Source organism: Plasmodium brasilianum, chromosome 1, assembly GCF_023973825.1.
Source record: "Plasmodium brasilianum strain Bolivian I chromosome 1, whole genome shotgun sequence".
NCBI classification, from domain to species: domain Eukaryota; phylum Apicomplexa; class Aconoidasida; order Haemosporida; family Plasmodiidae; genus Plasmodium; species Plasmodium brasilianum.
Genome location: NC_090114.1, coordinates 1552660 through 1570901, shown reverse-complemented (window position 1 = coordinate 1570901; position 18242 = coordinate 1552660). Strand labels below are relative to the sequence as shown.

General features: G+C 18.1%; 4 protein-coding genes across 4 annotated transcripts; all 4 read right to left on the bottom strand.

The window, feature by feature from the left end:
• Window positions 1-873: 873 nt before the first annotated feature.
• On the bottom strand, window positions 874-1797 carry MKS88_000614 (uncharacterized protein; the record flags this gene model as incomplete). The annotated part of the gene is made up of 3 exons (XM_067217329.1): window positions 874-994; window positions 1185-1582; window positions 1714-1797. The coding sequence occupies 3 exons, from the start codon at window positions 1795-1797 to the stop codon at window positions 874-876; spliced, it is 603 nt and encodes a 200-aa protein (XP_067075848.1).
• Window positions 1798-5516: 3719 nt separating this feature from the next.
• MKS88_000613 (uncharacterized protein) lies at window positions 5517-6354 on the bottom strand (the record flags this gene model as incomplete). The annotated part of the gene is made up of 2 exons (XM_067217318.1): window positions 5517-6137; window positions 6268-6354. 2 exons carry the CDS (start codon window positions 6352-6354, stop codon window positions 5517-5519), a joined length of 708 nt encoding a protein of 235 aa, XP_067075847.1.
• A 3554-nt stretch (window positions 6355-9908) lies between these two features.
• On the bottom strand, window positions 9909-10803 carry MKS88_000612 (uncharacterized protein; the record flags this gene model as incomplete). The annotated part of the gene is made up of 2 exons (XM_067217307.1): window positions 9909-10589; window positions 10741-10803. 2 exons carry the CDS (start codon window positions 10801-10803, stop codon window positions 9909-9911), a joined length of 744 nt encoding a protein of 247 aa, XP_067075846.1.
• A 3502-nt stretch (window positions 10804-14305) lies between these two features.
• Window positions 14306-15312, bottom strand: MKS88_000611 (uncharacterized protein; the record flags this gene model as incomplete). The annotated part of the gene is made up of 2 exons (XM_067217296.1): window positions 14306-15097; window positions 15226-15312. The coding sequence occupies 2 exons, from the start codon at window positions 15310-15312 to the stop codon at window positions 14306-14308; spliced, it is 879 nt and encodes a 292-aa protein (XP_067075845.1).
• Window positions 15313-18242: the final 2930 nt, after the last annotated feature.

Here is an 18242-nt window from a genome sequence, read left to right as displayed (position 1 = left end):
AATAACATATATTCAATATTTCCACCGTGCAAAATATATATATATATATATATATATATATATATAACAGTACTTTATAATAAATATTTAGGTTATTCTTATAAAATTAAATTAAGAATCCATTTCTTGTAAGAACAACAATAAAAGTACCTAGTACAATTTATTTACAAGTATATGTATTCCTCTAAGACAATAATGAACAAATTATTCATTTTGTAAACAATTTTTTATTATTACTTATTTATATTTTCATATTTAAAACATTCAAAAATTTAAAAATATATTTAATATATGTTTGTGGTAAAAACATATTGTAATACTTATATAATGATATCTACAATAAAATTTATTTAAAATTACTTTTTACAAAAAGCAAAAAATATATGCACTATTTTATTATATAGAATATATCAAAAAGCGTTTACCATTAATTTAAAGAAAGTAATACTTCTTTTTAATTAAGTCACCTATTAATCATTTTGGACTAAAAAAGCAAGAGAGATGAAAACAAATTACAATCATGTTTTGCTATTAACAACACGAAATATCCTATTAATTTAATGACATAATGCTATATGCGCTCTTATAAATGAATTTTATACAACATATACGTATATATATATATATATATATATATATATATATCATTGAACAAAAATATACATATACACAAATATATTATGCCAAAATATCAAACTACATTAAATAAATTCTCTATATAGTAGATTTTAAAAATACAACAATGAAAATCACTAAAGATTAGAAAAAAGTATTTTTATATTTAATATCAAATAGTTAGATATATATATGTGTTAATATAAAAATTTTGTATGCACATCTCTTATTTATATATTATTTTTAAGTATACTATCATCATTTTATTCCATATTGGATGTTTTTCTTATTAGTAGAATTAAAAATATTATAATATATTTTTAAATTACCTTCCTTATTTATTTTAAAATTTTCAGTCTTATTGTAGTATAATGAATACCTGATAAAATTGAAAGATTCATAAATACTAAAAGCAAATAAATTGCTAATAATATTGGAATTAATATAAAAGTGTTCATTTATAAGCTACTTTCATTCTCTTAAATCAATTCGCCACAACATAAACAAAAACGTATGACAAACACAAAAATATGAAAATTATCAAAAGAATTAAAAAAATCCGAATATACCCTAAAGATGTCTTCCTTCGCTTCATTAAGCTTGCAGTTTGTTTATCAATTTTCTTATTATAATTAATTTTATCTACGGAATCTAATTCGTTGAATATATCCTTTTCAAGAAATAAATCTAATATATTAAACGAAGAATATTTCCTTTTCTTAAATAAGTTATTCCTTTCCTCTGCTTTTAATAAAATTTCTTTTATTATATTCTTTCGTGACTTAGAGTTCTTGTCAGTTTTATATGTATCCGCCTTTTCATTCATTATGTTGTAATAACCTTTGTCACCTGAACCATATCCGGTAGATATAACATCCAATGAACTCTCTGATAGTAGTCTATTAGTTCTTAAACTTGAATATTTATCTAGTTTATTTTTTATATCTATAGATTTTCCACATATACACTAAAAAAAAAAATGTAAATATTTATTATTTACAAGTATTCTCATATATCTATACTAAGATAATAAAAATTTTAAAAATAAAAAGTGGAACACAAAAAAAAGTAAAATAAGAAATATTATTATAATATTACATTATTTTTATAATGATATATCCAAATTAAAAGGGTAAAAACAAATATTTTAATAAAAAAAAAGGGCTTAAAATTTTCTTTCATTGTACTGTTCATTAAGGCTAATATATATTAACTAATAAATATGTTAGTTATATTTTTGTTCCTGCAAATAATAAAGCATACTTATATTGTTTTGGATTTATTTTATTTTAAGCGTAATTAATTGAATTTATATAAATATAACTTATATTTAATTTTATTAACGTAATATAACATAAAAATTGATTTGGTATAATATATATATACAGAGAGATTTTACATACTAATAATAAAAAAATAAAATAATATGAAAAAGAATAATAATAGATAAGATGAAAAAAAAACAAAAACTATTCATTCAGCGATAAAAATTTTTTTTTCATTCAAAATAATGTATAACATATAGAAAATATATACTTGCTATGTTCAGAAGGTTCTTATGAACATTTACATGCTTCCTAAGAAAAAATTATAATTTTATATATTTTTCTACATAATTTCCTTCTACATTTAAATAATATTAATTATTTTGATAGTAAAACTAACAGAAAAAGTACATGATATTATGAAAAATGTTTTTAATTATATAATGTTTACATTATTATCTATCTAAAAAAAACACATATTCCTTCATAAACTATTCTATATTAATAAATTATAAATTGTTGGTACAAGGAAATGTATGAAATTACGAATACATTTTAAACAAATATACTATTGACGTTTATATTTTTATTTAAGAATTTTACAAAACAATAATTTGTATCTAAATAGGGACACTATTTATTATTATTTAATAGAATATTTAAAAATACTTTGTTTTTGTAATATACTTATGCCTTTTATAAATATATACAAATGTTTATAGAGAGAAATTTTAATATGATAATAAAGAAAAAGGTAAACAAAAATTAATTACAAAAGCACTGTTTGAACGGCAATAATTTCAAAAATATTTAGAGAAATTTCTTTTTTACAAATGAAATAACAAAAAGAATATATATAAGATATATAAAAGGAACATAAAAAAACATTTAGGAATATAAATAATTTACAAAATTTTCTAATGAAATAATTTAAAAAAATTTACCTAATATCATTCTAATGCATACTACAATAAACATATTTTTAAGAGGAAATATAAACAATTAATTTTCTAAAATAATATAAATAATACTTATAACAAAAAAATTATTATATATTCCAGTAATTTTACTCCTGGTATATTTACTATAGAGGTGATATAATAGCAACAAACAATTATTTAAAAAAGTACTATTACCGATTTAAAAAAAAGATAAATAATATTAATATTAATTCATTATGTTAGAAATTAAAATAAAAAAAATTAATGTTTTTAAAAAGATAGTAAAATAATTATTAAAGCTAAAATATTATTTTTCATTACTAAATCATGTATAAAAGAAATTAACATAACTATAATTCATTCTATTATATAATATGTACATATTGTAATATTAATAAGGACACAACTATATCATCTTTTATAAGCTTTTATGAATTCAAAGACATACATTTTAAATAAATAAACAAAAATTTTTATATAAAAATTGGTAAAAGTAGTAGCTTGTAATATGTATATTAAGAAACAGATTAAAAAACATATAAATTCCATTTTATACGATGTGTTTGTGTTAATTTTTTCAACATCTCAATCATTCTATTTTATCTACATTTTTTTTAAACTCTTTTTCCTTTTGTCATTTATTTAATAGAAATATTTATTGACTTATTTGTTTAATTTCGTCAAGAATAAACATACATACCCTTTTTGTCACCAATATATTTTATCATAAATATATAAGTATATTTTTATAAAATAAAAATAAGTCAAAAATATTTATATATTATAATAAAGTGATAAATATAAGAATCTTTTTATTCAATGCAGCAACCTAGTAATAGGCAAAAATTATAATCCTGCACAAAAAATTTTTACTACCAATTAAATCATACAAAAAATTTTCAATAGCTCATAGAAATATACTGTACCCTAACCTTGAAATATATAATTTATTCTTGATGTTACGTATAAAACATAAATGTGTAACATTACTAAATATATATATTAATATTTTTTGAATTTTACTAGATATACTATCATGAATAATACATATTTATCTTGAATATATGCTTCATAATAATTTATTATACCTTTTCTAATAATTAATGTTATTATTATTATATAATTATAATTTATATATAGCGTTTTTTATTTTACTATATTGGTTAAAAACTATCAATAGTATACTACATATATTTTCACGCAAAATTTTATTTTTATATTGTTTCACTAAATAACAGTTTTACATTGACACTTTTATATCAGTATATTACTTCTTTTCAACTATACTATTACTACAGATAAAATCTCAATAACATACATTTTAATGAATCATGAAAATGATTGAAATTTCTATTTTCACTTAATGAACTTTTATAATAATATTTTACTTATTTTATCATGGCACTTTATTAATATTTATTTTTTTTAATTAATCTAAGATGCCTAAAACTTATTTAACTCATACATATAATATATATGTTTATGTATATATAAGTAATATAATATTAACAACAAAAACAAAAAGTTAAATTAATTAATGCCTCTATCACAAAATGTGTAAATCAATAATTATAAAGAACAAAACATAGAACAAACATAGATAAAATAACCAATTTTATTAATTGAATATTTATTCCTTATATATAAATATTAGTAAGGAAATTCATGCAAAAATAACTAAAAATGAAATAAAATTGATATTTTGTGTTACATTAAATAGTGGAACCAAATATCACGAGAAATTGTAATGTATAATAATACTTAAATATAATAATATTTTCAAATCATTAAGAGCCTATATTGGAATAAATTTATTAATATAAATGAAAATCTTTTTCATATTTCATCGTCTACTATTTAAAATATCATTAATGTTTTGTAACCTTTTGAAACTTACCAAAAAATTTTATTATGTATTAAGCAAATTATTTTATAAAAATAAAAAGATAAAAAAAAAATATAAATAAAAATCATTTATCATATATATTATCTCATATTATATATATGATCTAATTATGTTTCATTGGTTTTCTTTTTTTAAATTTAATCATAGCTCTTATAAAACAAATTTATCCTTAATAAAAAAAAAAATTCATTGCAATAAGATTTATTTGTCTCATATTTCATTTATTATTCATATACAAGCAAACAAAAAAAAACAAAAAAACATATACAACAAAGAAATTACATTCATATACTTTGTTTCCCCATACGAAATACATGACACGCTTACTCTTAATAAAAAAAAAAAACTCACATTTTTTAGTTGCATCATAATATAGTAATTTAATATAAAATAATATAAAAGAGTCAAGACTGTTTTTTTTTTTTTGCAATGACATATAAATTTGCAATCTATATCAGCAAAACCATATAATCTGTTCTTTTTTATATTTATATCAAGTTACATATATTTTTCAAAAAAATCTTGTTATATGTAGAATTAATTATATAAAGGACTATATTGTGGTAAAATTAAAACGTATTTCAAAATAAAATATGAATAACATTAAAATATTCAAATTTATAACAAAATTAAAAGTGTACCTTATTACCCTTGAGGATCAAAAAACTCCAAAATCTGCATGCCTATTTGTAATATCATTGAAATTATAGGTTTGTTTGTTATTTCACTATATCAATTAGAAAATTATATATTATAATCCCTATGAAATACTATTTCACATAAAGAAGTTTATTCGGTATAATTCATTTTACATTTTAAATGTAATAATTTTTTATATTTTTCTGTTTCTTTTAAGTTGTAAAAAAACCTTACTAAAATTATAAACCATAATATATATAATGGTATAAGCATTTTCATAATGTATACTACAGTTTTTTCGCTATTCATAAGATAATAAAATAATAGAACATGTAATACTCCAACTACTAAATGGAAGATATATAAAGCAAAAATTGCTTTATTTTTTCTTTGTATAAATTTTTTTATAAACCAAAAATCAGCATTTTTACTATATTCAATTACATTTTTATAATATATTTTGTCTAACATTTTCTTCCTATTATAGGTATTAACCTTATTATATTCAGAATATTTACTTTTCTCTGTTTTTTTATAGTCTCCTAAACTATTTGATGTACACACTTTTGGCAATTTATTTTTTCCTTTGGATATTGTTCCATTCCTGCATATATGTTTCTTTTCGTAATCTCCATTATTTAGAATATCTTCTTTTGTCCATACAATATTTGAACACTTTTCCTTTTTATACTTTGCTAATAAGCGATTATTTCTTGTATATAATTTTTCATCAATAACGTCCTTCTCATCCAAATATTCACAAAAGTTACACTAAAATAACAAAAGAAATATCCACGATTTAAAAAAAGTAAAAAAACCCATGCTATTAAGAAATATTATTAGAAATAAAAAAAACACAAAAATGAATAATAGAAGTAACATTAACTAAAATATATTATACCACTTCGCTATTAAAACGATATATCCATATTAAAAAGATAATTACCACAATTTTAATAAAAAAAAATAGCTTAAATTTCTTTTCCATAATGTATATTTTTAATATTGTATTATGTTTTGTTAATAAAAAATTATTGATAATAAATATTCTTTCGTTGACAAGGGTTACTATATTTTGTTTTCATAGAAAATTAATATGCATATAAAATGTATATTACATTTTACAATATAGAAAACGTAAGAGATATCTAAATTTTTATTATCATATTTTTGCTTTAATAATAATTATAAAAAATTAACATTAATTTAATAACATAATTTTAATGTATTAATAATTATATAAAATACTTAATTATATTACTTAGTGTAGTAAAATAACTAAAAAATTATTATATTAATCCTTTTCAAAATAAAAAAAAAAATAATAATTCCTTGATACTTTAAGACGTTCATTTTATATAAAATATATAATGTATAAAATGTAGATAATACAATGTTCCGTATATTAAGAGAATAAAGACTAGTTTTAATTATATTTCCTTACTAATAATTACTTCTTGATAAGCATTATATTTTGGAACAAATAATTATGATTTTTAAAAAATATTAATTATCATAACAAAATTATTATAATAAAAATGAACTAAAATAAAGCTAATTTTACAAATATTGTATAATTTTAATTTTAAAAATCCTAAATTTTATGGTTTATTTTATATTTAAAAAATCAAAATTATATGATCCTCAAGTACTAAAAAAATATCAATTTTCAAATCAAATAAAAAGAATAGAGTTCTTATATTTGTATCATAAATTTTATAAATTATAATTTATAACTAATTTTAATTTATTCCATTACTTCTAAATGAAAATTTTTTAAATTTTCCTCTTTATATATTTTTTATTTTTATAAAAAGTATACTTTCTTAAGAAATATTAATAAAATTTAAAGAAAAATAAAAAAAAATGGAGATTAAAATTAAAATTGGTGTAAAAATCGTGTATACAATATAATAAAGTAATAGATATTTCTAACGAAATATATTTACCATTTGAATATTATATACGCGTTTTTAAATGTACATAATAAATAAAAAAATAACATAGTAATTTTGTAAAATGTATGATTTCGTAATTTTACTGCTAATAATATTTGAAAAAATAAATAATTTATAATTAATTCATTTACATATACATTATATTAAAAACAGTTTTTAGAAATACAAATTAATGAACATAAAACTATATATTGATAAATATATCTATAACAGCAAAATTATTCTCTATTAACATATTTATATTTCTATATATTTTGGAGAAATAAAAATTATAAATTACAAAAAGATTATTTAATTAATAATTTAATATAGATCATTTAATATAGAACTCAATTTTTTTCTCTTAAAATATTTCTCTTTAAAGGAATAACTTAAACAATAAAAAAAAAATATATACTTAAAAAAAATTAAAATTTTTCTATATATATTGTTTTCATTTAAACTCACTATAAGACTGGCATTTGTGAAATATCTTATTTAGTTTCTTGTAGGCTTTAATATATTTGGATTATGTCAATTTTTTACGTAGTTAATAATTTAATGTATAGTATAAGATAAACCAATTAAAATTTTACAATAACCTATATAGTAAAATTATTAAATAATTTGAGGAAAATAAGTGCATATATTATAAAATCATCGTAAACATTTGTATATGAACACAACTTTTTCCACATAGTAACATTCACTGTTTGTAAAAATATTTATGAATCATTTTCTTAAAAAATAATTATTTATCTGTATGAATTATTTATGTTATTCTTAAATTAAATATATAGTACACAAATACTCTAACGTCCTAGTAATACCTTAAATTTTCTTATTAATTATACATTCTAATAGACAATTGTATTCTTATATATATATATATCCATAATATAAGTCAATAAATTACACATATATTTACCATTATAACTTCTTTATATTTAATAAAAAATTTTATTGCATAATAATAAAACAAGTTTAATATAAAGCAATAATAAATTTCAATTTTAAAAATATTATTTTCATTTTTATACTAGATATACCCTATTAAAGATAAAAAATATTAATTTAAATATTAAATTTTTATTTAATCTAATTTATTTTATATTTTCAATATAATTCATATAGTGAAACGTAAGCTTTTTTCTTCTACAATAAAACAAAAAATACAAAAAAAGATCTCCTGTTATATAATTTGTCATATATTGTATATGCTTCATAATTTCGAGAAAGTTACATTAATACATCTTATACATAATATCTTCTAATCTATGATGAAACATGTTACTGTTTATAAAATAATCATATATATAATGTATAGTGCAAAATGGCAATAATTTTTTTATTCAAATACAAAATATTAAAATTGGATATGTTACTTATAAAATACTTATGACTAAGTGCAAAAGTATATCATATTGACAATTTTTTAATTATGAACATGAGGCTCTTAAATCTAAATAAATCCAAGTTCCTGTAAGAAATTCATTAAGTAATCACAGTCATGAGAAAAAAAACTACTCATGTTAAAAGATATGAAATTATTTATAAATTTTCAATAATTACATTAACAACTATTACAGCATTTTTCTTATTTCTTGTTTTTCTAACACTATAAATTTTTCAAATTAAAATAATGAATGAACTTCCATAATCTCTCTAATTTACTAGGACATAAAATTACTACTGTAGTAGTATTGTATTTACTAATGTGTAATTTTTTTGTAAACTAATCCACCTAATCTGGAAAATTATGTTGTATTCATTAAGAAAAAAAAATTCATGGAAATTTATAAATGAATACAAGAATCGCATAGCGACAAGTAGTTTTGAAGAAGGTCAGATATATTATTACGGTAGCAGGTATTATATAACATATCATGCCCAGAATTTTATATAGAAATTCTATTATTTATTTATATATCTACAATCCCCCCCCTATACCACAACAAAAGAAAGACATTTGTTAAATATTCTTAAGTAATAAATATATTTTATAATATTTTTCTAATAAAAATTATTTTATATAATAAACATTATGCTTTCTCTTCTGAGTAAAATATATATAATGCATTATAACACATTCACATCGTTTGATTAAATAAAGAAAAGAATATTTTTATTTTTAACATATAGCCAACCATGTACTTATCTTATTACGTCTACCTATAGTCAATTTAGAATTGAAGAAGGTAATGAATAGAAAACAAATATCCTTCATGGAATATATATATACTAATATAAAATCAACAATTATATTGATTTTAATATTATATATTAATTTTGATTCAATACATACATTTTTAATAGAATTCAATTTTAACGCACAAATATATATATTAAGCAATGATATTTAATTAGTTTGCAACAATAATATATAATACAAAATGAAAATCATTAAAACATTCAAATATACAAAAAAGCGAAAAACTTAATTTATTAATGTTAGTATAAAAATAAAACCTTATACTCATGTATATATACAAAATTATATCAATAATAGGTATGACTATAAAGTTTATAACAATAAACATATTACATATAATACTTCTTATTAATCATTAATTTATATGAAAATGCATATTCCTTATTGTTCATTTTATTCTCTCATCAACTTAATTTGTTGGTATTTTTCATTATTTCTTAATGTCTTATAAATCACTACTATAAGTATAACTGATATTATAATCATAAGTATGCTAAAAGTTATTATATGAATATATGGACTTATTGTCTCTGGAACCATATTTTCTATAGGTTCTTTGAAATATTTCCAAAATCCATTTTTATCAATATCTTTCCATTCAAAATTCAAAGACTCTATTCCATATAATGCGGGTATTCCTATTCCCAACAAGAAAAAAATAAAAAATAGAACAACTGCAAATCCATAACTTTTAAATTTTATTTTTTTTAAAGCTATATCACAAATTTTTCTGTTTTTTCCAAGAAATTCATCATAGTTTTTTTTCCTAATCCACCTTTTTTCAAAATGGAAATGTTTTCCATCAAACATGCTAAAATTATGGTCCACAATTTCTGTATATAATCGTTCCTTATTTAATAAACCTCTAATTGATTGTTTGTATTTTCTATAGGCATCTTTTTCACTATTAGATATATATCTTTTTTGGTTCCTTTTATTATTACTTGAGTGTTCATTTAAACACACATTTGTTGAATCTTTATCCTGTTTATATTTTCCTAATAATCGATAATTTCTTATATCTAGTTTCCTGTGAAAGTAACAGTTCTCATCCAGAGGCTTATCAATTGTACACTAGAAAAAGAAAAGTAATATTTATTATTCAATAGAATAAATAGTCTAATACCAAAAATTCATATACATAAATATAAAACAATACAAATATGAAAAACGTAAATATCCTTAAAATATATAATTGCAACAACTCATCGTTAAAATTCAATACCAATGTTAAAAGGATATATGTAGAAATTTTTATAAATAGGGGTAACATAATTTTTTGAAGCATTTTATAAATATTTATTATTCTAATTTATTCTACAGAAAACAAACTAATAAGAATATGCTCTTAATGACAAAGGATGTTATATTTATTTAAAATTTTATTTTTATCATTTATAAATACATAATAAAATGTATGTAACTATACTATATTTTTCTACATACGCAAAGTAAAATTACATTTAAAATATAATATATTATTTTTATCATAATATTACTTAGAAAAATAGAACTTTTATGAAAATGTGATAATTCTAATTTATTTATAAATATTTAAAATTTATAATTTAATTAATGTATAGCACTAATTAATCTATACATTTTTAAACAATTTCAGCATAAACAAGTATATATGTGATTTCTTATTATATGTAAATATTGAATTCATCTACAGATTGTAGAGAATATGTATATATTGTATCTCTCTGTATGTTAAAATAATAATTACTGATTTAAGGATATTATCCTATTAATAATTCAAAATTTTCAAACATTTTATTTTTGAAAAAATATTTATTTTAAATAAAATATAATAATAATAATATTATTATTATTAAATAAAAGAAACAACATTTTGTATTTAGTTAATTATAACATATCCATTAGTTCCTTTTTAAGCATAACATTTTATTCTGTATAATGCTTTTTAATAAGTAAAATTTATACAGAACTTCTTCATTTATAAAGAAATATGTATTCTGAAATCAAATAAGAACTGAATTTTGTTATTCTAGGAAAACTTTTGAAAATTAAATTTCTAATTATGATTAATCTCTATCATTATTTCTAAATTAATAATCTATAAATTTATATAAATAATTTTATAATTATTTTTTAATTATGCATATAATTAGTGCAAATATCAATATTATAAAAAAAATAAAAAGCAAAAGATTATTTAATGAAAAAATTGTTACAAAAATATTACTTTATTTACATTAATTTAAGGATACTACAAATGAAATAAATTTACAAATAAAAATAATATATATAGTGTACAGTATTTACATAACAAATAAGAAATGATAGCAATGTAATTTACTTAAATGTATAATTTAGTAATTTTTCTATTTTTATCTTTAGACAGATACTTTTATTTTTTATATATTCCTTTAAAAATACATGACGTCAAGGACAAATTTTAAACGTTCATTATAATAAATAGGCATAAATACATAAACAGCAAATGATTTACTGATAATATATGTACCAAAAAAAAATATAATATTCCAATATTTATATTCCCTATGTACTGTAATCATAACAGTGATAATTATGAAAACATGATAAGCATAAATAATTATTGTAAATATTTGATATATAACAATTTATTATTGTACTCTTTAAAAAATTTTATTCCTACAATTGAATAATAACATAATTATAATAAGTTGAATATATTACAAATACTAATACTATTATATTTTTATAATTTTACATTATTAATACATTCATAGTGGAATCTATTAAGACACATATTTAACTAGTTTATATGTTTCCATACTTTTATCGTCTAATGTTTTTTCTAATAGATAATATTTTCATGTAAAATATAAGGAAACTTAGTTTTAAAATGAATTATAAAACATATATATAAATCTATTATAAAATTGTTTACGAAAAATAATTACACTACATCATATAATTCCGATAAAATATTATTAAAAATGCAATTTTTCTGTTTGAGCAACATTTACGATAACTAAATATTTTTTGCTCCTATTTTTTTTAAAATATTTTATATTTTTCTATATTATTTGTGTTTTTTCTAAATTAAGTAATAACATATATATAGATTAATATCCTTATATAATATTTAATTTTATAATTCTTTAATATGTAAAACATAAATGCAGTGTTCTCTTATATATATATTTGTATTAACGTTTTATTATTATTTCATTCACTTGTAGATTCAATATTTTTTTTTTGCAATATTAACTTCTGAATCTATTATTATTACTAATATATTGTGTTTTTAGTTATGGTTTTCAAAAATATAAGCATTTAAAGTAATTCTTTTTTCTTCCCTCATAATTATTGTATAAAAGGCAATTAACATATTCTTACATTTACAACGGTAATTTTACAACATTTTATTATTTTTTAACGATTACAAATTCTTCATATACTTAATATTAAATTATTACATTTTCTTAATTAAAAAATCTACAAAAATATAAGAAAATTTTTTTTAACAGACTCAGTTAAAACATATGTAACCAAAAAAAAAATTAATGTACATATGTATTATTTAAAAAAAAGATACTCTTTCTTTTTAATTTAATATTATTTAAAAAAAAAAGTGTTATCAATATAAATTTATTAATAATTTTCAATATAAACTACATATATTTCTATGCATCTATAATATAATATTAATCATTTACATAATATATTATTGGACATAAAAAATGAAGAAATATAAATAAAAAACACAGATAGATTATTATATAAAAGTAGAAAAATTACATACTTCTTCATTACCCGCAATGATAATATACCTTTTTCCATAGATATGAATGTATATAAAATTTTAATATTATGAAAAAAAAAAAGTATTTATGCATATTATTTTTTAATATTTGATTACATTTAATTCATTAATTTAAACGTTTAATACTGTAAAAATTATAAAATATATATGGTATATTTATAAATTTCCCATATAATATATATTTATTTAATATTTTAGATATAAAATTAACTCTACTATTAAGGTAAATAATAAATAGTTTACCTTTCAATTAATTGTTGATATTTAGAATTAATATGTTATTTAACTATTATAAGTATTCGAAAATTAATAAAGATATTATATTGTAAATTTATATTTTATTTTTTATATCAAAAAAATAAAAAATAATAATCCGTTGTAAGGAAATTTACAATGTTAATTTTTTACAGTTTATTTATCATAAAACTTATTTTATATAGTGAATACTATGTTTGTTTTTATAATATATATATATGTACTACAATTAAACAAAATACATCTTCATCGTGTCAATAAAAATAAATCAAGACATATTTTTTTTTATATTAATTGTAATCAAATATTTTTCAAATTATGTCAACAAATATTCATTTAAAACTAAAGAAAAATGAAAACATATAAAAAAGTGTTTTTATAGTCAAAATATAATTTAACACAAGCAATAAATAAAATTATATAAATTGTCCCACTTAATATTATTTATAACACACAAAGACATATTTTTCATACAAATATATGAAAATATACAAATATATTCAATAATTCAAAATATTCAATTTGAATAAAACGATACCTTAAATTACAAATTAAAAAATATTATATATTAGAATTCACAAAAAAAATAAGATTTTTTTTTATATGTGTGTATCATTTAGAACAGGTATATGTATTTACACTTATAATATTTATTCAACTATGAGTATTCATATTATGAATAGAATTCAAGATATTACAGTTAATTGTTCATATTGAATATTTCATTACGCAAAGAAAAATATTAATTATTATTCATTTACTTTTTTCTGAACTTAATTTTTTCATATTTTTTAACTTTTTTATGATAATAAAAAACCGCTGTTATAAGTATGATACCTAATATGAATAAAGGCACAAAATATATTAGAAATCCCAAAAAACCTGTCACACAGTGGTTTTCAATCTTTAGTGGTTTTTCTGTCTTTTTTACCAAAATTTTTGTGAACCATTTTAAAGACGATTTATTCAAAAACTCATATAATGATTTTATTGCTGGTGACATTTGTACACCTTGCAGAATTGCTGTATTTGAAACGGGTGAAAAATGAACTATCACTTTATACAAAACATATGTAAGCCCATATCCACAAAATTTATCTAATATAAATGATATTGCTAATACAAAAAACAGTAATATTGGTAAGGCTACTCGTAATCCGCATTTTTTAAATATTATTTTTTTATAAATCTTATCACTAATTGTTCTGTTGTTTTTAAGAAAATCTGAATAATCAAGTTCTTTGAATATTTTTTTTTCTAAATGGGAATATTTTTTTGTTTCAAATATACAAGATTTACTTTTTGTATCTTTTCTATTACTTTTTTCATTAGTTGGTAAAGTTCTATTTGAATGTTTTTTTTTTCCTTCAGCATATTTTTCTTTACTAATTATATCAATTTTATTGTTCACTGCGTTCGGTAACTGTTCATTAATACATGTAATACTTGAATGATTATACTGTTTATAATTTGCCATTGAACGATAATTTCTTGTATAGAATTCTCTATGATGATTGTAGTTAATATCAAAAAGTTTGTTAAATTCCATCTAAAAAAAATAATATCAATAATTATTATATATACGATTAAATATTATCATTCTAAAAAACAGCATTAAAAAAAACACAACAAAAAACGTATAAATAATACAAATTTCCTGAAGTAATATTAATATACCATATATATGTAAAAATGGCATATCCAAAATAAAAGGCTAAAAGTAAAAATTTTAATAAATAACAGTGACTTAATTTGTTGTTCCATGATATAGATCTTTTATATTGTACAATATACTGAAAAAGTATGTAATTAATAATAATATAATACACTTTTAATAAGGGGCACTATTATTATTTATTTAACTTCTTTTTTTATTATATTTTAATAAAACAAAATTAAATGTATGCACCTATAAATTCTTTTACGACAGAAATAAAGAAAAGTAACCTTAAAAATATATACAAAAATTATTATATTAATATTATTTATAAAAGTGTAACATTACATATTATAATATAAAATGAATTCGGTAATAAATATTCAAAATATGAAAATTATTTTTTCAAAATAGTGAATTAATTAAATTACCATATTTTTAATTTTCTAAATAAAATGATATATATATATGATTTCATAATATTTCCAAGTAGGGTATATACATAGAATATAGAATGTAGAGAATATAGAAAATAGATAATTCTTTACATTAAGTGAAGTATTACTCATTTAATTGATTTTTCCTTATTAATTATTATAACAGTATAATAATAAAGAAAAAAAAGAATAAGTTATACAACTTTTTATTTTATTTTCTTTGTCCTCATGTAACTAGTTACCCCATAAATATATTCTTTATTATATGATTTATAATATATTTATAACATCAAATTTTTAGCGTATGACTTAATAAGTATATATTTAAAAGGTATATAAAAGCTTATCATTTACTTCTTAAAAATAATTGTTGAAGGTTATTTTATCTAATAAAATATAATTTATACTATTTTATATAAAAGAATAGTCTATAAGTTTATCTACTTTTTTATATTACTTTTTATTTTTGTAATGTTATATATATATTTATAAAAAATACAGAAAAAAATAAATAAATATTTATAGAGTCATTTTGTACAAAGTATATAACATAATAATGTTATAGAAAATATATTTTAGTTATTTAATTCGATAATAAAATGAATATTTTTTTTTGTCAATATATATATCATATATATTTAAATAATTTTTTTAAAAAGTTTTAATCTCCAAAAATTACATAAGATAAAAACTAATCTGAGAAAGGTTCAACCCCCTCATTTATAAATAATGATTTAAGAATTTTTAAATAGATAATGTTCCGTTAATAATTGATACATCAATGTAGAATTATATCTTTATTTATTAATAATTTCATACTCGAAAAATATAAAAAATCTACTGAAACAAACATTACATCAAATAAGTGATGAAATCTTTATTTCACATGATATTTTTATATAAATATGACGTGTTATATTTATTTCTAAATAAAAAATATATATAAACACAAAAAATAATATGGTTTTGTTTTATCTATATGAAAACAACGTAATATATGGAAATTAAAATTAATGTATAAAGAATTATTTTAAAAGTTCATAAAAATTATCACTTGAAACTATAAAAATTAAAAATAAATAATTTTTAAAAATATAAATTACTTCATTAGATTAGTGAAGTTATATTATCTGTAATCCTACATATTAAATTAAACGATCACATATTTATCATAATGTAAATGTACATGATACATATTGTATATATAATTTTTGCTTATTAATCACATATTTATATAGTTAATATAGAGAAATATCAATTTCACATTTATATGTTGAGAAAAATATATATTTACATGAATTGCACAAACGTATTAAATTACAACAAAATAATTAATTATTATAATAAAGCTAAGGTGAAAACAAGCGAACTGTTAAAAATATTTCATATATTTTTATTTACTTTTGTGCGACAATATATATTTGTTTATTATCTAGGGAGCATAAAAAAAAGGTTTAAATTATACAACAGTTGTTTTATCTGAGATTATAATTTCATTAAGCATAAAGCGAAATTTCATTGGATTCATAAAAAATATTATTTCTAAAAACAATATATGAAATGTATATAGGATATAATTTCATTTTTTCATACTGCAACTGTTTATTTTAAAAATTCTACAAATACTTAAATAAACACAAAAATACATAATAAAGAAATGAAATACAATACTGTTATGGTTCTCTCACTAGAGTATAATAATCATATTTGTAATTCATTCTCTAATAGACAATAAATTTTTTAATGGAATAAGATATAAAAAAAATAACAAAAACCTTATATATGAATGTATTCATATAGAGTATATAATAAAGAGATATTCATACACGCTGAATATTTCATATTTTGTGTATTATTTATATATTTCCGACAATATATATAATAAAATCATCTATATAATAGATTTCCAAAAAAAAAAAATATATTTATCACTGCAAATGGATTATATATAGAAGATTCTCATTTCTTGACTAATTTTCTTGCTGAAGCAATTGAATTATCTATAACCTTACACTAATCTTTTCCACCATATGCTGATTTAATATTATCGATTTCATTATCGGAATCATCTTATCTAATTCCATATAATATATACTTAATCGTGTACTACACGTTACTTTCTTATTTTCTGACAATGAAAAACCATTTGTTCCATATAAGGTAATATTACTGTTTTAATTATCTAAGGATTTATCTAAAGTACATCATAATGAAAAAATAATATATTTATTATTTATTATATGATGAATCTACCTATAATGAAAATTTTCATATATGTACATTTATTATCAGTTAACAAAAAATATAAGGCAAGTTTTCAGCGATGTCATCGTTATACAGTATGGTATAAATTAGAACATCCCCAAATAAGAAATATAATTATAGGAGTTTTTACTAAAATAAAAAAATTCCTTTTTTCTTTTATATTATAACTGTTTATCCACTATATAGTAATGAAAAGGTATATTTATTTTCATTGTTATTATATTTTTTAAAAGAGCAAAACACTTTATAAATAAAATACATGTACAGAGTATATTAAAGCAAATAAAATTTTAAATATATTTTTGTAAATATTTCCAAGAAAGTTATTATGAAAA